This window comes from Pagrus pagrus (genome assembly GCF_965226575.1).
Source record: "Pagrus pagrus genome assembly, chromosome: 7".
Lineage (NCBI taxonomy): Eukaryota > Metazoa > Chordata > Actinopteri > Spariformes > Sparidae > Pagrus > Pagrus pagrus.
The window spans coordinates 7,199,206-7,224,403 of NC_140191.1; the positions used below are offsets into that span (position 1 = coordinate 7,199,206).

General features: G+C 36.6%; 2 protein-coding genes across 16 annotated transcripts in view; both read right to left on the reverse strand.

The window, feature by feature from the left end:
- Window positions 1–15,923, reverse strand: part of LOC311260263 (uncharacterized protein) — a 50,201-nt gene extending 34,278 nt beyond the window's left edge. For 4 of the 9 annotated variants that reach the window (XM_084357881.1, XM_084357877.1, XM_084357882.1 and 1 more), the window contains exons 1-12: window positions 15,475–15,635; window positions 14,280–14,327; window positions 13,050–13,318; window positions 10,485–10,758; window positions 10,249–10,277; window positions 9,260–9,572; window positions 8,904–8,947; window positions 8,098–8,386; window positions 7,473–7,520; window positions 7,237–7,280; window positions 6,203–6,494; window positions 5,843–5,886 (exon numbers count right to left, since the gene is read on the reverse strand). In XM_084357881.1, the coding sequence (XP_084214007.1) occupies window positions 5,843–5,886; window positions 6,203–6,494; window positions 7,237–7,280; window positions 7,473–7,520; window positions 8,098–8,386; window positions 8,904–8,947; window positions 9,260–9,572; window positions 10,249–10,277; window positions 10,485–10,758; window positions 13,050–13,318; window positions 14,280–14,289 (1,656 nt within the window). In that variant the 5' untranslated portion in view covers window positions 14,290–14,327; window positions 15,475–15,635. The other 5 variants (XM_084357878.1, XM_084357879.1, XM_084357880.1 and 2 more) reach the window with 5 other exon arrangements.
- A 1,092-nt stretch (window positions 15,924–17,015) lies between these two features.
- On the reverse strand, window positions 17,016–24,433 carry LOC311259705 (apoptosis-associated speck-like protein containing a CARD). Of its 7 annotated transcripts, none has more exons than XR_014622931.1 (5): window positions 24,142–24,291; window positions 21,194–21,479; window positions 20,703–20,792; window positions 17,815–18,614; window positions 17,016–17,199 (listed from the first exon to the last, which is right to left on the reverse strand). XR_014622931.1 is itself a non-coding variant. In XM_084356992.1 (5 exons), the coding sequence occupies exons 3-5, from the start codon at window positions 21,465–21,467 to the stop codon at window positions 18,346–18,348; spliced, it is 633 nt and encodes a 210-aa protein (XP_084213118.1). In that variant the 5' UTR covers window positions 21,468–21,476; window positions 24,142–24,180; window positions 24,298–24,433; the 3' UTR covers window positions 17,261–18,345. The 7 variants fall into 7 exon arrangements, 5 of the variants coding, with proteins under 5 accessions (XP_084213118.1, XP_084213117.1, XP_084213120.1 ...); XR_014622932.1 differs by lacking the exon at window positions 17,016–17,199 and adding an exon at window positions 17,209–17,225; XM_084356992.1 differs by lacking the exon at window positions 17,016–17,199 and adding an exon at window positions 24,298–24,433 and having other exon boundaries at window positions 17,261–18,614; window positions 21,194–21,476; window positions 24,142–24,180.
- Window positions 24,434–25,198: the final 765 nt, after the last annotated feature.

A 25,198-nucleotide genomic window follows, 5' to 3' on the forward strand; every position in this document is an offset into this window, starting at 1 on the left:
TAACTAGTTCCTTTTGTGTGACCACACAGTGAGAGTGCCTTTTGGCTAAAAGCCAAAGACAGAAGTTCTGTATCCGGGTGTTGGTACCCTCGGTGTATGCCGATGAGGGCTGTGGCATCCGAGAAGCACACATAGGGGTCACAAACATGTTCCTATAAGCACATACTGTATGTATATAACTACACAGACACCTACACTTCTGCATACACACACCATCCACATTTACTTACCTCTGTATCTTTACACACACATACATATAACCATTTTCATCAATTACATGAGTATCAATGTATGTTGTGCATTTTTCTCCAGTTATTTATGAATTTGTCCATACAAAGATTCAGAGAAAAGGTTAGCCTTTCCATGTTATACATTTCTTTTACGATTCCAATCCATTCCCCTTCTGTTGGGGGCTCTTTGTTTAGCCACCTTCTCGTTATAGCTTTTTTTATTTTAATCAGATACTTAGCGCTAGAATTAATTGTGGGTGAGATATTCCCAAGATAAATTGTACAGAAATCATGTTAAGTTTCGAAACTCATTAATGAGTTAATTTTTCCTACTATTTCCAACCAGTTGAGCAGTCCCAGAAGATGTGGAAATGATCTGCCGTGGAGTATTTCTAGGTAATATCTGTCTTTTAGGTTTTGGTAGCTAACTTTATCAGAAATGGGACAGTATGTTGTGATGATGTTAAAGGACCGGTGTTTAAATTGCCAGTCCATCTGCTCAGGTTTAAAATCTTTATAATGTGCCACCCATCGTAACAATTTCATTTGATTTTCCAATTTTGATTTACGACATTCACCAAACCAAACGTTTAAGGGTGTTTTTGTCCAGCAATTTAGGTTTTCTATATGCAAAGAGTATACATTTGTATCTCCAAGTAATGCTTGGAGTGGTATATTCAGCTGGTTTAGATCCAAATTTTTCCACTTGGCATTGTAGTTCGGGTTGCACCAATAAATCAAATATCACAATTGTGTGGATTTATGAGACAATCCCCCTTTTTCTTTGGGCAGTTGCTATGTATTAAAACTAATCCTTGGTTTTAGGCCTTTCCGTATGAACCCAGAAAACATTCTTCTCACCTCAATAAATTGTTTTGTAGGTATTTCTATTATAGGTATTGATTGGAAGAGAAAAAGTAATTGTGGTAAGATGTTCATCTTAATTATGTCTATTCGATTATGTAGGTCCAATGGCAACAAGGTCCATCTGTTTAAATCTGCCTTTATTTCTGGAGGTTACCGGTAGTCCTGTTTTTGGTTTTCTTTGTTTAGGATTAGTTTTTCCATATAGGTAGGTTAGGGGGAGACGAGGAACGACCGCCCACTGCGTGGCTGGTCCAGCGTCAAACCATGGTTCACCATCTTGTTCCTTTTGGCCAGGACCTTCAGCCCCCTTTTGTTTGTTTTTCTATTGACTGATTAAATAAAGCCTTTTGAATGAAACCTGAACCTTGTGAGTGGTGTTGCTTCCTCCAACCCCTTGTTTGAGCTTTAATTTAATCACTACAGATGGAGGCCGTAACAGTCATCATCTATGTCAGGAAGTATGTTCTCAAGTCTTTTTGCAATTATTGAGGCATATAGTGTGTAGTCTAAATTCAGTATTGATATACAGAAGGTCTGTACGAACTACACTCAGATTTATCTTTACCCATCTTTGGGATTACGGAAATTATTGCTTGTCTCCAGGATATTGGTGTTTCTCCACCTTTTAAGCGTAAAATTAAAGCATTTCAATAATACTCGTGTTAGTATCTCTCTGAATGTTTTGTACCATTCAGCTGGGTATCCATCTGCCTCACCTGTCATTATTTTATTCTGTTCCAATGGATGGCAGGTCCAATGAGTTAAAAATATTTGTAATGCTTGCAGAATCTGCACTATCCGGTTGTGTGTACAAGCCCTTACAGTAATTTTCAAAGCAGTGTTGTATTTCTTTTAGCTTGTTAAACATTTTACCAGATTGTGTATATTTGATTTTATGAACTGACCTTTTCATCCTATTGCCTTCTTATCCTCCAAGCTCATAGTTTTTTTTAGCTCTTGGCCCATTGTCTTTATACCTTTGTTTGGCAAATCTAATTGACATCTCCTCATGACTGTCATAGATTTTGTTCAAGTTTTATCTAGTCACTTTTTTTTTTTTTCTCTACTATTTTATTTAGATTTTTCAGTACATACAGTACAAGACAAGACAAACAACCACAAGATTGACAATCGAACAAAACAAAACAATAAAGGCCAAGCCAAAAATAAACTAAAACAAAACATAATTAAACAAAAATACACTACAATTGCTCCACACATCTAACCAACAGGTTCAATATCAGTGTCATCATCTAAACTTTCAAAACAGGTTGGGTACATTTGCACCAAAAATCATTCCTCTTTATGAAACACCCACATCTCAAGACCCATAAATTGATTAATTAATAAAAATTAAAAAAGTAAATAAATAAAGTAAATAAATAAAAATCATGTCACCTCCAAACTACTTGGTCTAAGAATTCAGTGCCCATAATACTTCCACCCATATGCTTTCAAATTGGGTCAATTTATTCTTTTCTATGGCAATAGTTTTTTCCATGTTCAAATAATAACACATTTCTCTTTTCCAGTGTAGTAATGTCGGAGGGTGTGGGGATTTCCAATGTTTAAGGATCAGTTTCTTAAAAACGATTGATGAAAAAAGAATAATACAACTCAGTGGGTACCTCACTGTGTCCTGCGACATGTCTTGGAGTATACAAACTGATGGATTAAAGTTAAATCTAACCTTAAATATGTTTGATAGCCAATTGTCTATATTAACCCAGATCTTCTGAATTCTGCTGCAATCCCAAAATGCGTGGATTAATGAATCTGAAGTTCCACATTTAAAACAGTTTCCTGATATATGTGGATTGTATTTATGTACTTTATTCCTTGTGCAGTAGGTTCTATACATAATCTTATATTGAATTAAACGTAAATTTTCGTTGACAGTAATATCTCTTGTTAAATTCCAACAATCCCTCCATCTTACGTCGGTATCCTCTCGTTTTAAATCTTGGTTCCGCAAATGTATTCTTGACTGTAGCAAATTATCTACTGAATAAGATTTCTGCAATAGTCTGTAGACTTTACCTATTTCTGAATCAAATACAACATCTTCTAGGTCACTCTGCTGTCCGAATGACTGTAGATCCAAAGTTTGAAATAAGCATCTGAGTTGCATGTACCTAAAAAATTCTCCATTAGACAAACCAAATTTCTTTTGCAGATCAGCCCATGAACTGAGTTTGTTTCGGTGCATTAAATCATTCATAGTTTCTATACCGCTATCTCTCCATGTAGACCAGCTTAATGGTGAGTTTTGAAGAGCTATCCAAGGATTGTTCCATAAAGAAGTATTTTTGGGGGCTGATATTGACTCATTCAAAATACCTTTCATTTTTCTCCATGTTGTTGCTAAAGTTCTTACAAAAAAGTTAACAGAGCTAATGTTTTTATCATTTGAAAATATATACGACAAAAGGTTTTGAGGATAAACTTGTGCATTTTCCACTTCGACCCACTGCTCTTCTATTGTATTTTTGACTATATGGCATAAGTAAAATGCTTGAGAAGCAAGATAATATAGTTCTAAGTCCGGGAGGTTAAATCCCCCTTCCAACTTTGGAAGATGTAGAGCTTTCCTTTTAATTCTATGATTTTTCTTCCCCCATATAAAGTCTGTAATAATAGAATATGCTTTATTAAAAAATATTTTAGGGGGAGTCATTGGTACTGTTGAAAACAGGAATAAGAATTTTGGAAGCCATGTCATTTTAAATAAATTGATTCTTCCCTAAGATTTATTGGAAGGTTCATCCATTTATTCAAGTCGGATTTCATATTACTGAGCAATGGAATGAAATTATCTTTATATATCTGTTGCTTATTGTGACTTATTATGCATCCTAAATATCTGATACTGGTTGTCCACTTAAAAGATTGTTGTGATTCCTGTGTTATGTTTTTATGTTTCCCTACTGCCATTATTTCTGTTTTGTCCATATTGATTTTATAACCTGAGACCAATGAATATTCAGAAATAATTTTAAACAAGGAAGGTATAGATTTTTCAAAGTTAGTTAGGTACATCAAAAGATTGTCTGCAAACAAATTAAGCTCATATTATTGTTTACCTATATTAACACCTGTAACTTCTGGATCCTGTCTGATTTTCGCTGCAAATGGTTCCACTGCTAAAGCAAAAAGCAGTGGGGAAAGTGGGCAACCCTGTCTAGTGCCTCTCTCTAATGTAATTTCTCCAGATAGTAAGTAATTAGTATAAATCCTAGCTGTGGGATATTTATATAACAATTTTACAAAATCTATGATCTCAGCTGGAAGATTAAAATTTTCCAAATCTTTAAATAAAAACGGTCGGCCACTCAAGTCGATCAAATGCTTTTTTGGCATCAACTGCCATTACTGATAAATCTATATTATGTTTTTTTGCGTGTTGTATTATGCTAAAACACGTTCTTGTATTTGTTTGTAGGTGCCTGTTTTTAATAAACCCAGTTTGATTCCTATGTATCAAATCTGGTAAAGCCTTTGCTAATCTATTACTTACAAGTTTAGTCAATATTTTATTATCACAATTAATCAAACTTATGGGTCTAAGTCTGAGGGAGATTCTCCAGACTTGCCAGGTTTTAGTATAACAGATATTATGGTTTGATACATAGATCTAGGAAGGACTAAGTTATTTGACATATATGTAGTCATTTGAATGAATAAAGGAGCTAGTTTGCTCCAAAATGTTGAATAAAATTCAACAGGGAATCCATCCATACCAGGGGCCTTTTTGAGGGCAAATGTTTTTATTGTTTGTACTATTTCTCCCTCAGATATTTCTGATTATAATTGAATGTTTTTTTCGTGGGAAAGTTGTTTCAGTTTTACTGTATCCAGGAATGAACTTGGGTCTAGTAGCTTATTTGCCTAGTCACTTATCTGCTCTAATAATTGGGGGTCGTTATGTTCCATATTTCTTGGGCCTTGAGTTCTTGTAGTAAGTCTTTTATTTGTTCCTGCTTTTCCTTCTTTTTAATAGAAGACCAGATTTCCCCTGATTACCCTGATTACTGCTTTGGCTGCATCCCGCACGTTACCTGGAGGTACTTCATCATTTTCGTTATGTTCTTTAAATTCTTTTACAACATGCTTTTCACATGATAGGTCATTTAATGAGCTGGAGTCTCAATGTTGTATTTTTAACTTCTGTGTCCAGGTGTAGGGATAGATACACACCAGCATGGTCTGATATGTCTTTAACCCCTTTTTCACAATTTATGATTCAGTCTGTTCGAGTTGAACATGACAAAGTAGTAAATTCTTGAATCTACGCTGTGGGGATGGGAGTAGAATGTAAAGTGTCTTTCTGTTGGGTGCAAAGGTCCATCATACCTGCTTCAAGAAGGACTTTCTTTATAGCAAGCGTCTCAGGATTTATTCTCATTGAAAAGAAAATGTTTTCATTCATGTCCTATATTTCCTTTATGCTTTGGAAATGGTTTAAAGTACAATAAACAGATGTTTCTGATGGATAAACTTTTGATTCTAAATGAAAAATCAATTGAAATTCAGGAAAAATCCTGATTCAATCTCAGTGGTAAAGATATCATATCATTATTTTATTAAATTACTGCTAAAGAGCTCAACCTGAATGCAGCTTCAGTTCTGTGATAAATGAACATATAATGAAAGTATCATTATTTAAAATGTTAAATATGATGAACATTTTTAACAGCTGTCGAAGGAAAGCTGTGTTGTATGAAGTCAGATGTGACATTACTCACTTTGTGGATCAGTGCAGAGCGGTGTTCATCTGCAGAGTGTTTCTCTGAGGAGAGAAGAGGCAGAAAGTCACTCATAACTGATGACTGGTCTAACAGCTTAAAATCAAAATGATCAGGCAATATTGCCTCATGAAAATAAACAAAACACAAAATTACAGTTAAACCTCCTTAACAGTGGCATATAAATTGTCATTTCTACCCACTCTCTTAGTCATAATATATTCTGTACACCACCTGATGTGTCTTCTCTACATTAAAATATTATCATTTATAATGTAAATAGAACACAAAGCTTATAAACTCAGACATGTTATATACCAGTTTCATGATTTTATCATGTTTTTATCTTTATTGTCTTACTTTTGGATCCTGAGCTGCTGTCTGACAACCTCTGCACCAGATCAGTCCTCTTCATCGTCTTTAAAATATCCTTTGTCTTCTCCACAGACTGTTGGCTGTAGATCTGCACCATTGAAAACACTGTGTCCTGCACGTGTGCTATTGGTAGTAGCCACTTCAATGGGATGCTTAAGAAGTGTCTGTGGAACTCAGGTTGACGCGACAGGGCACCTATAAACATCTTGAGCTCTGCATCTCTCAAATCTTTCAGTGTTTCCAAAAGCAGCTCTATAACAGACTCCATCGATTCCACCTGTTCAATTCAGAGAAAATGTTCATGAGATTAAAATACAGTTTCTCAGCAAGGATGATTACAAATGTTTGTTCACATCTCATCAATGTCTCTGTTTAAGAAATGTGGATATGGTAAGAGTACATCAGCACAAGGTGATTTTATTTCAAACCACTTGTATACATTTCTAGTGTCACCAAATTAGTTGACTTTATCTTCTTTTACAATTATTTTATTTCTGATTAAAGGTTAAATGACTTTTTAATTGACCTTTTTGAGAGTTTCCTAATGTGAACACAAGGACAAACTGAATGCAGCTCCAGTTCTGACAAACTTTCTGATGAAAATAAATTTATTTTTGGTCATCATTCATAATATTCGAGATGAATTTTATTCTACTTCTATTAAATGAGAACTGTATTGTTTAAAGTAGCACTGCAAATAACCATTATCATAAAAATGATTATAAAATAATAACAAATAAATGTCCATATGTCCATAAAGTACATATCACAATTTCAAGGTGATGCCTTCAAATGTCTTGCTTTGTTCGGCCAACAGAGATATTCTCAAAGATATTCAGTTTACAAAGATACAAAACAGGGAAAAGCAGAAGATCCTCACAGATGCTGGAACCAGAGAGCGATTGCCTCTTTTTCATTTAAAAAAATTACTTAATTGATTTAGTAATTGAATGTTGATCAGCAAACAGATTAATTATCTTAGCTTTAGTTTAAAGTCAGACAGATGTGACATCACTCACTTTCTGGATCAGTGCAGGCCAATCTTCATCCACAGAGTGTTTCTCTGAGCAGAGAGGAAACATAAAAAAGACTCATGAATGATAAATTTAACAACATAATTGGACACTGTCAGATTATAATGATTCTAATATTAAGGATTTACTGTGAAATGCCCAGAAACTCTACTTGATAGTAACATCATAAAATAACTACAGGACTCATTTCACACATTAATTTATGTTTATAGGTCACCTACCTTTCTCTGTGGTATTCACACCAAACACTTCAGCTGATGATCCTGCAGCTGCAACACAGTTAATGACAATTGTTATTGCATTAATAAATACTCTGTGTGTAACCTTTATGTGTACTTGTCTTGAGTATAATAGAGTCATGAGAATAAAATGCCTTTAATGTTTCAGTTTCAGGTGTGTGAACTGAAGGCAGGTGGAAGTCATGATTACAGAGATCACAGAGGGAATCAATGAGAAAACACTGTAATTAATTAACTTGCACAGACTATCTCTCTCCACAGTGGAGTGTAGTGTACGTCAAAGCAAAGACATACAAAAAGACAATTCAACAGATTCATGTGAAATTATGTCGACCGCATTAGCCAGATTCCTATCAGGCCATTAACAATTCAAGACTGGTAATAATGAACTCAATGGACCAAAAACAAACAAGATGTGGCCCAATAAAGAAGAGTGTTTTCAATAAAAATATCACATTTACAAAAAAAGGACCAAAGATTCAGATTCATTCAGAACTTTACATTGAACTCAAGATCCAAAACATTCAACTCTGAAGTAATCTCTGTCTAATTTCATATTTATTATCATTATAATTTTTTTTTTGTGACAGTTGTCCTCCTATCTTACCTTTGAGTCCTGAGCTGGTCTCTGACAGCCTCTGCACCAGATCAGTCCGGTTCATGTCCATTAAAACCTCCCTGGTCACCTCCACAGACTTTTGACTGCATGTCTTTACCATCACATCCACCAGGGCCTCTGTCATGTCTTTGTTCTGCAGTCTGTTCCAGGGAATCTGTGGAAGGCTCCTCTGGAAGAACGTGAACTGCAGAAACCATGTGAAGGTCTTTTGCTCCTCATAACTCAGATCATTGAGTGTTTCCAAAAGCAGCTCTTTAACAGCCCTCATCGTCGCAGCCTGGAAAATATACATGTTCATAGAGAAAACGTTATTTCTTATAAGATTTGTTTTTATATAAGATCACCGAAGCTGCTGATATATTTGGTATTTATCTGTTTTTTATCTCAGAGGATGATTCCTATGTCGTGTTACCTTTTAATATCTTTAACCTGCAATCTGTAACTGGCTCTTTTTGCATTTCCAGGCTGTAACTCGTTCACTGTGCTGTCAAAAACTGAAATGAGCCACCTCATCTCAACATTAGATGTTGGAGTAACTGTAGAAACAGGTGGCAACTCAATGAAGATGATTTTAAACTTCATGTTTTGCATTTTGTTTAATTCTTTGAGGAACTTCAAAACTTCATAATATTAACAGTACTGAGCTCAGTATCATCTCAGCTTCAGTTCTGTGAGAAACATCAAATGTAATTCATGTTTGGTTTAATAATCATCATTAATGTTGAGTTCATTTTAAACCTGAATCTCACTGAATAAAAACTGTACTCTGCATGGTCAGATATGATATTACTCACTTTGTTGATCAGTGCAGACTGGTGTTCATCCACAGAGAGTTTTTCTGAGGAGAAAGAAAGAATAAAAGGAATTAAAAATAAATATTGTTGTTGATTATACATCGGGCATGACTGCTTTGTAAAAAAGATTTCAATAGAAAGCACTCAACATAAAATTAAACTCAAAGCTCATCAAAAGTTACATCTAACTTTTCACAGATATTTTTCTCCCTCTCCTGAAATGATTTTAAATAATAATTAGTTCTAAAATATATTAATGATTTATGTTGATTTTCTCTACAATATAGATTATTTTATTCAAAGTGTAAAGAGAAGAGGACATATATTATAAACATGTCTTGTCTTTATTGTCTTACTTTTGGGTCTTGAGCTGCTGTCTGACAACCTCTGCACCAGATCGGTCCTTTTCATCATCTTTAAAATCTCTTTGGCCTTCTCCACAGACTGTTGGCCATAGGACTGCACTATTAAACACACTGTGCCCTGCATGTCTGCTATATCCAGCAGGCCTGATGGGATGTATTTTGCTTTCTGCTGCACCAATTTGACAGGTGAGGCTCCATGTAGGTAAACTGGACACAGGTTGCTCTTGAACCTCTCGAGCTCTGCTTCACTCAAATCTTTCAGTGCTTCCAGAAGCAGCTCTATGACAGACTCCATCGTTTCCACCTGATAAATTCAGAGAAAATGTTCATGAGATAAAAGTACAGTTTCTCAGCAAGGATGATTACAGATTTTTATTTTCTAATCTCATCAATGTCTGTGTTTTATAAATGTGGATGTGGTGAGAGAGCATCAGCCATATAAAAAAAGTGATGAGTGAAAAGTGATGACTCAAGTGAAATGATACAGTGGATAAATTGTCCAGTCGATCACCTTTACCTGTTTTTTTGTTCTTTTTACAAACTGTATTTTATTTTCATGAGATGATTCATGACTTTATTTTACTGCCTGTGTGAAACTCTTTTACAGTCTGTGTTACAAAACCTGTAATGAGCCTCCTGATTTAACAACAGAGTTGCTTTTATTACATCAATTGCATCTTTTCTTCTAAAAGAAAAAAGTTTTTTTCGTCAAAGTTAGAAAAACAAAAAATGTACAATATATTCTCTCACATGTAGATATAACACATATTCTTAACATTATTTTTTAATAACAATCAGACTTCAGACCTCATGTGCACATTATGCAGCCTGATCAGCTTCAGTTCTGTGAGGAAACTGTTTGAGATAAAGAATTTTGTGTTTATCATCAATTGTAATGTTCAAGATGAAAATGATTTTCAATCTTCATCCACTGGATAAAAGCTGCACTGTGTGAAGTCTGAGTGATGTGAGATACTCACTCTCTGCATCAGTGAAGGCCGATGTTTCTCTGAGGAGAGAAGAAATTAAAAAACATGTATTAGTTATTGATTTAACACCAGAATTATGAACATATAAAATACAGGCTTTTTATAAATATGACCCCATTTTCCAGTTGTTCCTGTATCTGTATATAATACAATATAAAACATATGAGCTGCATGTGAGTGTGTGACAGTTTGATGTTTTTCACATATTTCTGTCTTTTTTGCTTTACCTTTGGTTCCTGGGCTGGTGTCTATCAATCTCTGCACCAGATCAGTCCTGTTCATCTTCTCTAAAACATATATGGTCAACACTAAACACTGTCGGCTGTACGTCTCCACCATTAGCTCCACGATGTCCTGTGTGTTTGTCACTTTCAGTTGACTAATTGAGAAGAGTGGGAAACCTGTCATCAATTCAATGAGTGACTTGAATTCTTCAAGCTCCTCAGAACTCAAATCATTCAATGTTTCACAAAGCCTCTTCTTAGTTGACACTTTTTCTACCTGGAAAATGAAAAAGGACATAACATCATATCAGTATCTGCAGTACAGGATGTGTTTGTGTGATCTACTACCATGACTGGAAACTTACTGATATTTGGCTTTTCTTATTTAATCATCACGATTACACACTGATATTTGTTCTGTAAAGTCAGAATACTAATTCCTCGACACAGTGGGACACTAAATAGTTTAAAATGAAAGGAATCATCACAGTCAGCAGATTTCAAAACAGTGTAAAATGTATGGAGATTTTGGACTGAGGTGTTGGACAGCGCTCTCCAGCATTATTAAAACACCACATGAAGGGAGTTACAGACAATGGGCTGGATCTACTAAAGGTTCGCAAAAAAATGTACAAACTGATTTACTAACAGTGCGCAAAAAGGGCTGTGTCTGTCAAAGGTGCAAAATAGCGCGTCTGCATTCAGTTAGTACGTTTGCAGCAATGAATATACAACATGGGGCGTTTACACGCAATTGTGTGTGTTGTGGGTGGAGAAAATGTAAATATATTAATTTAGCACACGCAAAAGTGATTTATCAAACCTGAAAGCAATTTTGCTCATAGAAACTGCGTCTATATTTAACACGTCTCAAAAGGAGGTGCAAACGGTTTGTATGTGTAATTGCGCACACATGGCTGCCATTATTGTCGCAAGAAGGAGACGCCAAAACAATGGAAGGAGACGCCGAGAACGCATTTTTCACCCTCGTGTGAACATTTTTGGAATGAATGAGGAAACTATCATTAGAACATATCGCCTATCCAGCCTTGCCATTTTGGAGCTGTTGGAGGAACTCAGAGCGGATTTGGAGCCAGCTATGAGAAGGAGTCACGCAGTACCTGCAATAACAAAACTCCTTGTAAGTTTACTATTATTATTATATTTATATTTTTATACCCCAGTTTTTCTTTTGTTCTTCTTCTGATGTCTTGGTATCTCCTTTTCACTTCATCCACTGTTCGCCTGTTTTTTCCAACAGCATTAACTTTTTCACCGATTTTCTCCCACACGCGTTCCTTTGCGCGACCGTCAGATTCCTTTGCTGCAGCTCATTGAAATGTTTATTTGCTTCCTCTACCAACACTTTTAAAGTAAGACTTTAAACTTTACTAAATGTAGTCCTTTTCCATTAAGGCAAACCCAGTTCATCAGTCTGCCTTCACATTGTCTCAAACTGCAATGAGGCGAACACCAAATTCATATCTAAAATTTAGTTTACCTTAAAATAGTACTCAACACTCAGCAGATGATTTTGAGATTAAAATTTAAAATTAGAGCTGCACTGTATTGGAAAAAATTTCCTTTTTTTTTTTTCTTTCAGCAATATATTTTGTGAAATGAAAAAGTACAGGAGTTATAAAATGATAAAATATTATGAAATTAGAATTAAATAGCTCTTTAAAACCACACAAAACAATAAAGCAAATATCAATTAGCAGTCAAATACCAGCACTGCAACAACAAAAAGACAACAACTCAATTCAGTACAGGTGTGGCTGTGAGTGTGGTGGAGTGAAAGACTCATCACAGAGTTCAGTCCCTTAAGATGCTGGTAAATGTTGGTAAATACTGCGTCCAACAACCCCAATACAGTTCAGTTTCCATCCAGGTCAGCCACAAAAAGAAAGACAACTCAAAAGTCTGCTCCAGGTTTTACCACTGATCCCTTCAAAAACAGCTTCACTCAGACCAGCAACTCCTGAAGAAACACCAACTGTGAAAAATATACATCCACCAGATGATTCCTCCTCCTGACACAGACAGGGGAAGCAAGGCTCAAGTTTTACCATGAGCTACAACAACACGACTTTACAACATGGTCTGATGCCCAGGAAACCGGGCGTATCTCTCCTCCACTGACCAAAAAACACTGGCCACTTAAAGCCCACATGTCAATCACAAGCAACAAACTCTGCGTATCCAAGAACCCTTAAATCAGAGCAGATGATGCTCTATCAGGCAGACTTCTCTTGTAGGTTAGTTTATGGAAAATGAGATCCATGTTAGCTTTCTTTTAGTATCAAGCCACAAAAAAGCTGTAGCAGGAAGTATTTGAGTTCGTTTGCTGACATCACATGTCCTGCAATGTGACTATTGCACACATTGTGATGTCGATGCTGAAACAATATACTGTGCAGTTTTATAAAATTGACATCATATTCACTTAAAATTTGATCTTCAGTTGTGTTCACCATTTGATCCCCTAAATCAGCGATTACATGAGAGACCCAACCTAAACTATCCACACTGCCAATATAATGATTTATATAACTAAGATTTACTCACTTCAGCATCCATTCTGATAAGGTCACCTATAAGAAGTGGCTGATTTTCAATCAGGATATCATAGAAGAGATCTTTTCCATGAACTCCACTGGATTTCAGTGGCCCACTGATGAGCTCCCTCATCTTCTCCTCAGCAGTGGGCAGAGTCTTGACTTCATCATAACTCTCTTGTTGGATGACATTTTGGCGGAGGAGCTCATCCAAAATGGGTTGAACGTTGCTCACTCTCTTGATCAGCTCAGATTGATGTTTATCCACAAAGTGTTCGTCTGAGGAAAGAAGGTAAAAATTATTCTACAATGACTGATTGGATTTGAAGAGAACATGAAGCCACTTAATATACAGGTTTCATTACAAGAAGCTATCTAACGTCTACTTACTATATCAAAGTTTAAATGATCATCAAATATTAAGAATTTAAAAAGATTTTGTAATCATGATTAAGTGTAGTTGTGTGTGTATTGCATTCACTGAATTATTTTTAACCTCATGTGGTCCCCCGGGAAGAACACTTGCTGTTGTTAAACATGACTCATACTACAGTGATGTAGAGCAGGGGTTCCCAAACTTACTAAAATACATCATGAATTGCTATCTATATTTATAAACAGACTATTATACACACAAGCCCGCACACACACAAACACACACAAAATGTAATGTCTGAAATTTGTCCAGCATGGAAACTGACTCACATACATACTTAACTAATACAAACGTAACAGACACATTATGACAGACATCTGAGTGGTGTCACTCTTCTAATACAGCTCTGGGTGAGAAAGCAATAAAACATATCTCCTTAAAAGTCAAACTCTTCAATTAAATTCAAAAACACTATGCAGCATTTATCAGCGACCACTGTTACTTTCATGAACCTGAACTCTTTCTTTGAACAAACTCAATTTACAGAGGAGACGTCATACTACATGCTGAAACAAAATTAGGGAAAATTAAAACTGTTTTACAATGGATCTGTCTTTAAAAAGTACTATGAACTCTGTTTTCACATAAACAAATGCCTTCTTTGATGTAAAATTAAGTGTATTCTCTTCTAGTCTTCTGTTCTACTGTAGATCATCTATTGGAGATAAAAACTTGACTGACTGAACTTGGAAATAAGTTTTACAGTCAGATTCTCTGTTTAAATTTGGCTCGTTGTCGACAACCTGAACTCTGAGTAACAGACAGTTAGTGAGATGACTGTATATATAATACCTGTGCACCTACCTTCTGCCATTGTCTTTACATCAGTCGCTGCCGCTGAGGATCAAGCAGCTGCAAAGAGTTTAAGAAAAATGTAGACTTCAGAACAATGTACTGCTCTTTAACTTTCTGCACACCTCTGTTATCTCATATATTGTACATATAAATAGTTAACAAAATGTTGTCTTGCTTTAACAATCAGAGCACAAAGAAAGCCAGATAAAAGTTATTAATTAAAACAGGCACACTCCACACATTGTCAGGCTCACTTACTACAAACTATTTAAATTTGCACAAAGGAATGTGTCAATCAGAAACAGTTTATAAAGGCACTAAAAATAGTACATGGCTCATAATGATGCAGATCTTTGATCCACCATAAAGGTACACAGCAGTTTGTTGTAGTGTAGTAAACATCATTCTTAACTACTGTAACCTGAACTAAAGACACAGTTACTTAAGTCAGATCAGTCAGATAGGACAAGTGATTAAAGAAGGGCTGCATGTGATTAGTATTTGTATTGATTGCTGATTATTGATTGATCACCCGATTACTCGTTCAGTCAGAAATATGTCAGAAAACTGTGAAAAAAAATGGCAATTTGGATTTCTGAAGGGCAAAAAAATGTGTCCAAATAGCAAAAATATTTAATTTGAAGTGATATGAAAGAAAAGCAGCAAATCCTGTCAGTGGAGGAGCTTAAACAAGAGAATATGTGGCACTTCTGCTGATTATTATAATAGTTACCAATTCATGATCGGTTAATCGACTAACAGCACAGGAAAAAAAGATTAAAACTTTTCTCTGACGGAGTGCATCAATCAGAGTTCACTTCTAAAAAGTAAAAGTACAGAGGAAGTAATGAAAAGTACATTTCTTACAGAGTCTCCTGGAAACCTTCAATAGACAGGACAGCTCTGTGCTGCTGCTACTTTCTCATCAGTGCTAGGCTAATTCAGCTAGCATGGCCGTTTAACCCTCTCTCTCTCTCTCACACACACACACACACACACTATTTACGTTAACTGTCGTCTTCCCAAACACAACAACTCAACCGTCGTGTTAAAGCACTTTTAACCGTTAGCTGTCACCGTCTGTTAGAAACACGAACGTTAGCAAAGTGTTAGCTAACTCTAAACTGTCTCAACTGCTGTGAAGAGGAAGTAGAGCTGTGAAAGTGAAAGTAATAAAAATAAGCCAAATGTTATGATTTATTACCGTTTTGAGAACAACTTGTAGTTTCAGTAGTTTGAGCTGAAGTCCGTCCACTGTTGTTAAATCGAAGAAAACCGTTCAACGTTTCATTTAAACAGTTTAACCGTGAAGCAGCTCTGCTCTCCGCTGATAACGAGAAGTCTTCAAGCTGGACTGGAAATAAAACTCACCTCTTCTTCCGTCTGTGTGTCGGAGTCTGTTTCAGCGTCTCTGAACATGTGAAAACACAGTAAATTTAAAATCCAGACACATCTTGAACCTTCAGCACGTTCAGCAGCCTGAAGACGATGAAGTACTTTCCGTTAGTCCTCCTCCAGTCTGAAGTGTTGTTCAGCTCACAGTCAGGTCACTTCCCTCTTTACTCCTCAAACACACAAACAAACTCTGGACAGTTTGGACAGTTTTACATTTAAGCACTGACATGTTTTATACTTTACTTTGCATGAAACATAAAGTTATTATTATTAAACTGTATATTACATCATAACAATATGTTTTCTTCTGAAATATGAGGATTTATTTTTTCAGTTTATTACTCTTCAGTTTTGCTGAGTTAAATATTGTTTTCAGTCCTCAAACACACTGAAGTCCAACATCTAAACAAAATGCAGCTTTTCATTATTCATTCATTATTACTTTACTGTTTCATTTTGCACTGTATCACTTAAAACAATAATTTTGCCTAATGTGGTAATTAAAGTGTCTTTTAGCTGTTTTAAAATGAATTCTCAAACAGATGTCACTTATATAAGAAAATCAAATGAGATTGTACCAAAGAATGAAACTGTCTCCACCTCCTGCTTTATGATAGACACGGTAGATCTGATGATATTCATGAGAAACACATCACTAATGTGCCTCCACCTTTTGGAAATCAAACACAATACACACACATTGCAAAATAACCTTTCAGATGACAACTTGTGCTGACACCTCCAGACTGTTTCATATCCAAACCTTGTAGTCTTCAGCTCCAACCAACATTATTTATCAAACAGCTCCCTCTAGAGCCACAAAAGGCTTTATACAACTTTGTTTCACATATGCAGCGGTGCTCTCCAGTCCCCAACAACTGGAAACAGACTTGATCCTCTTTAAAATAAGACTCTGCTTTCAGCCTCCTTCCATCCGTCCAGACACAGATTCTTAATCAGTAAAAGGAAATATCAGCAGCAGTCAGACGAGAGGAAATGTAGATCAACAAGTGTGTTCATCTTCACCTTCATAACATTTCAGAGAGAAGCTGCAGCTCAGTTCTTCGTCCAAATGTTGGCAAAGGATAAGCATGGTTGCACCATTTGATAAGATACAACTTTTATAACATTTTAAAATACTTGGACTTAAGGACAATACAATCATACAAATTCAGGCAGTTTGTTACTTATAACATTGGCAGTAAAGACTAATCTATTAATCACCCTACAGTTTCCTGACTGACAACATCCAGCTCAGTATCACTGAATCAGGACATGAACCCCTCTGAACACAAATAAATGTTCAGGTCAACGTGCACATTTTTAAAACCCTGGAGTGAAAGACAAGCACACGTGACAAAAATGTGAGACATGAATTGGCAGAAGAACAATAATGTACTAACAAAGACGGAGGGAAAAGGGATCTTTCCCAGGGAGAGCAGGGCTGCAGAACGAGGGAGATATTTATGGGAAGAGCACACCTGACTCAGTGGTAGCTCATGCAGCTGATGACCCTCCATTCAGCCCCTGAAAACTACAAACAGAAAAGAACGGGGACACCTAGTGCCGGGTGGAGGGGTTGTCACAATATACTATTTTTAAGAAACTCCATTCAGTCAGAATTTAAAATAGCAATCACAAGATTTTATTATAAATTTCAGAATAGAAAACATTTTGAACGACCACGGAAAACATTCTTATTGAGCAGAACTAAAAGATGCAACACCAGATAAAAAGAATATTTTGAACAAATGAAAGTTTAAACCAACTTTAAAATGTACAGATAACCATTCGTAATCAAGCATGTTTTACAAAATTACATAAACAAAATAGACTCTCGGTCAATTTGATAAAAACATTACATGTCTAGTTTTCTTCAGTCTTTTCTTACATCATCGTCTGATAAACCTTTTTTCTGAATCTGGTTTCTAACCTTACATGAAATCTCATCTCATGTCATCAAAATAAAACAATTAAATGGGCCTCACTGATCATGGCAGGGAAGACACTGCACACCATACACATTTGTATTTAAAGGTCCAGTGTGCATAATTTAGGAGGCTCTCTTGGCAGTAACTGAATATAATATTTATAATTATGATTTCATCAGTGTATAATCACCTGAAACTAAGAGTTGTGTTTTTGTTACCTGAGAATGAGCCTTTTATATCTACAGAGAGAGTGGGTCCTCTTCAACACCATGTTACAGCAGGCCTTGTCCAGAACAGACACGAAAATAAAAAATAAATAAGTAAAACACAGAGAGAAAGCGGTCATTGTAGGCTTGGAAGAGGAGACATTAGAGAAGAACACAATTTTTCAGGCTGACCAGAGCTTTTTGTGAGGTAGACAGAGCCCTGATTATCAAAATGTCTTGTTGGATGACAAGAACAATTTATCTACATAAAAGCAACAAATGATGAGCGAATACAAAAAAAACACCATGTATGAAAAAGAGGTGCATAGACATTATTATATATGTGCAGTTTGTTTTGATCACTGACACATTTGAACAGTGGTTATTAACCTTTTCGAGTCACGACCAAGTCGAGTTTAAGAACTAATACAAAAAAAATATAAACCAGGATAGTTTCATAAATACTGGCTATTAAACTGTCGCGTCAATCTGTAACAATCTTAGCTTCGGGTAGCAAAGAGTTAATGTTGTAGGTCACAGTATTTATGACTCCTTGCTCTTGAGATCAGCAACAAGATATGGCACCTTCTCTTTAAGGATTTGGAAGAAGATGTCTTTGGCTTTTTGACCTCCAGCTTTCAGGGGGCCGCTGTAGAGTTCCCTCATCTTCTCCTGAGTGGTCGGGACAGCCCTGATTGTGTCATAATCTTCTTGTTGGATTACGCCTTCTTTCAGGAGATGATCCAATATTGGTCCTATATTGGACACTTTTGCGATCAGATCACACTGGTGTTTATCCACAAAGTGCTTCCCTGAGGGTGGAGGGGAGGAGAAACACTTTCATTAGATTAATGTCAGGCATCAGCTTCTTTAAAAAGAGAAATAACATTAATATCACAAATATATGTTGATGGTTAGTCACTGTTTAAATTGGACAGTAGAACAATCAACATTAATTGGTGTAGTTTGGTTTGACCTCAAATGCAAAATATAATTTTTTTTGAGAAACTTAAATATTTTATTGATTAGAAATATTCAAGAGGGCAACTTCACAGGAAGTTTAAAGGAAATACTTGACCAAAAATTCTATACAATTGATTATTTAGCAATTTATTGGTGAAGGACATGTAAGTACAATTTCTTAAACATTCACACTGATAAGCCACAACATTAAAACATTGTACATTGTAGGTTAGTGGCATTGTCTAACAAACCCCCCTTGCGTTGCGACAATTTGTATGCTAATGCTAAAAGTGCACACAAAGCCACTGCCATGCTTTTAGTAGGTAGATCAAACCACAACTACACGTTGTTAACACCTTAGTATGTATGTTTCTGTATTTCAAGAGCAGCCTATCTCAACAAGGACTGTGAGGAGGTGGACTCAGGAAGCCAGTGAGGCCCTGCAGGACTTCTTTGAAACCACATGGGGATGATATAAGTAGCATCCTCCATCAACAGACCAAAATGCTTCTGGACGGGATAGACCTACAACCAATCAGAGCAACTAAATGTTGAAGTCCAAATTCTCTGATTCGAGCTTCTTAAATGAGAAAATGTTTCCAGTTACTCCTCTGTGACAGTAAACTGAATGTCTTTGGGTTGTGGACAGAAAAAGACATTTGAGAATGTCATCTTCGGCTATGGGAGACACTGATAGACACTTTTCACCATTTACTGACATTTTATAGACCAAACAACTAATTGATTTATTGAGAAACCAATCGACAGAATACTGTTTCCCGATAGTTTAAACATGTTTCTTGATAGCTCAGCTTCTCAAACTTCTCAATTTCGATCCTTCGCCATAAGCAGGAAGTCCTTATAACTTGAACATACAATTTCCCATCTACACCAAATTACTCATGCATGTAGGGGGGTTTGCCCTGAATAGTCTATGTAGCAATACTGTGTCATATCTATAGCGCCCCCTAACGGTGGGTCATGTGAACAACAACTTTCTTTCTCCGATCTTCATGACATTTGCAGGACTCATAGGTCTCATCAATTTAGACAGGAATTACTTTTGTGGAATTTCTCGCCCCAACAAAAAGTCGGCCATCTTGGTTTGCTTGCGGCCATTTTTTGTTTTCAAACATACAATTTCCAATCTACATCAAATTCCTCACACATGTACAGGGCTTGCATCAATATCCGTAGTGCCACCCACTAGACACAGGAAGTCACTGACAATGTCACTGTTGTGTTTTGGGTGACATGTATCCCATTTAGGTAGGAACCTTTCCCCAAGCAACGGGCGAGCAGACATCTAGGTGCGCGCCCTCCGACAGCGCCACGGCCCGACGTACGTGGGGCGAGGGCCTGTTCATCACTGCTTGCAGTTTTAATTTTTAATTAATTTTGATCAATTTGATTTTAACAATTGCCATCAATAATTATTTATTTCTAATAACTACACCTGCCCTACAATCAATCCCAACGCTGTTATCAGGAGTCACACACTCTGCTGCCATCTACTGGCAGCGAACAGGTCGTATGAAAGGAGAAACATCTGCATATGTGAGCAGATATGTGCTAAACTTTTGGAAAAACTCAAACAGATTCAACTTAAGACTTAAAGGGACAGTTAACCCTGAATCAAAAATAATATTTATTCCTCTGATCTGTCATGTTTGTTATACCTCTAGATTGTTTTAGTGTGAGTTGCCGAGATATTGGCCTTAGAGATGTCTGCTGTCTTTCCAGAAATCATGACCCAGTTACTCAAAATAATCCACAAACCTTGTTGTGAGCAGTTTCATGTAAGAACTGTTTGTTTCAGAGCGTTTTTTTAGGACACTTTCATCAGAGCGACACTTGTTAGATGGACAGACACAAGTTAGTCTGTTGGTTGGTTCCACCAAAAACTAAACTTTGTCTTTCAGGGCTTCCATACATACCAGAGAATACAGCCGCTTTGCCTTCACTCTGAGAGGAAGAAGGTCCTCTGTTCTCTGAAGTCTCTCCAATATCACCGACATTCACTGACACTGAGAGAGAGGTAAAGAGAGAGATTATGGCTGCGTTGCACCAACAAGGATTCATTTAATCAAAGATTAGCTCTAATCTGAGTTTAGTAAAACTAGGTTTAAGATGAGTTAATCCAGATTTTAAATTAGGCAGAGCTCTGTTGCACCATTAAAATGAATCTCTGCTCAGTTAAATAATGTTTATTTATGTAAACCCGAGCACCATCAAACCTCCATTCTCTCCAATAACAATTATTGATAGCTTCAACCTTTTCTCCTAATTATGAAATCAGGCCTCTTTGTTTTTCTTTGCTGAAAACAATGAGCTTCTGTACTGAGAGGCCTGTTCCTTTACAAGTATTGTGTCGTCGACTCACTCTCTTCGTCTGAAAATGAAATTAAAATAAAAAAATGTGACTGACCTTCTGCTCCTGAGCTGTTGGCTGACAGACTCTGCACCAGGTCATTCCTCTTTATCTTCTCTAAAATCTTCATGGTCACCTTCAGAGCTCCATCAAGTGTAAAGGTGTTCACCATCAGATCCACTGTGTCCCGTCTTTCTGCACTCTCCAGCTTGGACTGTTTGATGTATTGGTATCCTTCCAGGATTTCAGGGAGCTTCAGATACCATTTGAAATCCTTGAATTCGTCAACTTTTAGATCCTCCAGAGTGTTGAAAATGTCCTCTGGAGTCATCGTGGCTCCCTGCTAAAGACAGGTAGTGTTATCACCTGAAGGAAAACCAGCCAGGCTTCCATCAGCAAGCAACATTACAACATGGCTCTCTTGCATAAAACTGTGAGCTAACATTACTTGTACATGTTGGGAGATGATGTGGTGATAAGAGTGATAAAACACACTGCAGGACCTGACACTCCCTCATCTCTCAGCAGTAACGTCAGCTCAGATTAAAAATCATTAAATTTAACAAAACATGAAAAGACTCACTTTGTTGAGAAAGTCACATGTCATAGAATAACTAGTGAGTAAATTCATGAATATTCAGAACTTAAAATAACGTTCATTCAGTTCATCAGTGCTCTCATTCACAAGTTTATATTGTAGTTTCTTCATCAAAGATGTGTCATGTTACTGGTTGTTACGGAAGACGTTGTAAACAGGAAAAGGGACAGTTGCTCTTCCTGTGAATGTGTATGAACCTTTATTAAATACACTTACTCGTCTTTGCTTCCTGTTTGAGTAAACATGCATCACATAGAACTACGAAAAAGGAAAAAAATTACAGGACTTGAACTCAGACTAATTGAGGGAAAAAAACTCCAGCACGGTAACCGATTCACTACGCCAAACAGACCACACAGATGACTGGCGGTATAGCCTATCTCACTCCTCACAGCAGACACACAGCCACCTCTTGGACGCACAAGGTGGCCAGATCAACTTGTGACCGCAGTGTCTATGCACCATTTTGGTGGCGTGATGGTTTAATAACACACATAAGCAGCCGTTTGAAACATTTTCCAAAAAATTTAATCAATTTATGTTAGTGTCTGTAAGATTATGTTATAGGCCACTTTAAATGTGTTAAGTGATTAAAGAAGGGCTGCATGTGATTATTATTTTCATTGTAGATTGATCTGCTGATTATTGATTGATCAGCTGATTACTTGTTCAGTCAGAAATCTGTCAGAAAACTGTGAAAAATGGCAATTTTGATTTCCCAAGGGCAAAAAAAATAGTCCAAATAGCAAAAATATTTAACTTGAAGTGATATGAAAGAGAAAAGCAGCACATCCTGTCAGTGGAGAAGCTTAAACATTATTAAAAAACATCTGCTGATTATTATAATAGTTACCAATTCATGATCTGTTAATCTACTAACAGCCCAGGAAAAAAAAGATTAAAACAAACAAGTTTCTCTGAAGGAGTGCATCAATCAGAGTTCACTTCTAAAAAGTAAAAGTACAGAGGAAGTAATGAAAAGTACATTTCTCACATACAGAGTCTCCTGGAAACCTTCAATAGACAGGACAGCTCTGTGCTGCTGCTACTTTCTCATCAATGCTAGGCTAATTGAGCTAGCATGGCCGTTTTACCCATAGACATATATACGTAGACGCCTCATTGACCGTACGTCGACGTCGCCGCCATATTGGAGGAGGCAGCTCAGCCCCTTGAACTAATACAAGTGAATGGAGTGAACTTTATAAAGCTCCTTCTACAAAGTGCTATAAGTTAATGTCTCTCATTTACACATTCACACACGTACGAATATATTCAGGAAACAGATAGGAACCAAAAACAACGTCTGTAACGGTGTCTGATGATTATAAACGTTAACTAGGCCTACTCCTTACATGTTCAGTATACAGGTAGGCACCAAACCACCGGATACAGCTGCCAACGTATGTAACGCTGCTACTGTGATGTTAAATGACGGTTAAATATTGAATCTGTGTCTATAATAACCAGATCCTGACACGTAAATGTACATCTGTCTACCATACTGTCAACTTAAATATGGACTACTGACTACATAATGTATGAATCAGAATCAGAAATACTTCTTTAATCCCCGACGGGAAATTGCTTGCGTTACAGCTGCTCCCATTCAAAGTCAATAATATGCAGAAAAATAGTAACAACAATAATAATAATAATAATAATAATACAAACTATATATATAGTGCATATTTATAAAACTAGCCCACTGCAACTTTACTTTTTTTTTTTTTTTTTACCATGTTATTTTATACAATATCATATTTTATAATGTTCTGTCATGGAGTTTATCACTTCACTGCTAAAAGAAAAGAAAGCAGGCTCACTGCCAGTTGCAGTTTCTTATCTTGATTTGCGGACTTTTTAATTATTTGTCTTCATGATTGTTAATTTTATTACTTAGATTATCAGAAATCACCGTGTAAAAACGACGTTGGTGCTTTTTATTCCAACATACATCACATTTACGTGTCAGGATCTGGTTATTATAGACACAGATTCAATATTTAACCGTCATTTAACATCACAGTAGCAGCGTTACATACGTTGGCAGCTGTAAACACTCATAAAAACATTATAAAAATACATCCGGTGGTTTGGTGCCTACATGTATACTGAACATATGAGGAGTAGTTAACGTTTATATGTCTATGGTTTTACCCTATCTCTATCGCGCGCGCGCACACACGCACACACACACACACACACACACACTCACTCGTCTTAATACAACAATAACTCAACCGTCGTGTTAAAGCACTTTTAACCGTTAGCTGTCACCGTCTGTTAGAAACACGAACGTTAGCAAAGTGTTAGCTAACTTTAAAATGTCTCAACTGCTGTGAAGAGGAAGTAGAGCTGTAAAAGTGAAAGTAATAAAAAACAGGCAAATGTAATGATTTATTACCTTATAGTAGCTTCAGTAGTTTGAGCTGAAGTTCGTCCACTGTTGTTAAATTGAAGAAAACCGTTCAACGTTTAATTTAAACAGTTTAACCGTGAAGCAGCTCTGCTCTCCGGTGTTAACGAGAAGTCTTCAAGCTGGACTGGAAATAAAACTCACCTCTTCTTCCGCCTGTTCACAGTCAGGTCACCTCCCTCTTTACTCATCAAACCAGCGCCCCGTTTACTGCACAAACTCTGGACAGTTTATATACACAGCAAGAAAAAGGTGCTTGTGTTCAGTAACACAGCACGGTAATAAATGTAGGCGTGGTTTTATCTTTGACTGTGTAAAAGTGGCCGATGGTAGAAACTACGCAGTGGCGGACTCAGGATGTTTGAGGGCGAAAAAATAAAAATGGCACCAGCTGTACTGGAGGGGCACCAGCCCGCAGACAGTCATGATACATTTATACTGACACAGTTACAAAAGGTAAAGATTGAATAATGTTATTATATGATTATAACTACTGCACCTCTGTAATAAAATATATGAGGAAGTATATTTAACTGGAAGGAAACCCGAGAGGGAACTCTGTCACATTTTGTCCAGTGAAGGGACCCACGAGAAGGTACTTTATCTTGTTTTTCTACACCCTAGACAGCCCGTTATCACGTTTTTTCCACTAGAAGGACACCCAAGAGGGAACTTTTTAATTTTTTTTGAGAGATGCATTGCACCAGATTTTAGCAAGTTATTTTCCACCCGTATTCCCTGGGCAGGTAGATGGAACATACAATACATTAAAAACAGTTGCTAAATTCACAGTTGTGCAAAATTTCAATTACAAGTGGAGTGGTAAGGCACTCATGTTCTGCCAACACAGGCAATTTCAATGTGGTGAGCTTCCTTTCATGTTGATCTCAGGGACAACAATCACACTTTCGGCTAAGGATGCATTCCCCTGCTGTAATGGACAAATCACTGGACTTGTGATTGTGATAGAATTAATGAGCACTATGAATTGAACACTGGCGAAACGGTATCTGACAGTCACATTTTCCACTGTCAGGTGGCGCTA

Excerpts from the sequence above, each read along its gene's own strand:
- LOC311259705 (XM_084356994.1), bottom strand. The coding sequence starts at position 21,467 with ATGACTCCAGAGGACATTTTCAACACTCTGGAGGATCTAAAAGTTGAC. Across the intron at positions 20,793-21,193 it reads CAACAGCTCAGGAGCAGAAG|TGTCAGTGAATGTCGGTGAT; the intron begins GTCAGTCACATT and ends CCTCTCTCTCAG. Across the intron at positions 18,615-20,702 it reads CAAAGCGGCTGTATTCTCTG|GGAAGCACTTTGTGGATAAA; the intron begins GTATGTATGGAA and ends CTCCACCCTCAG.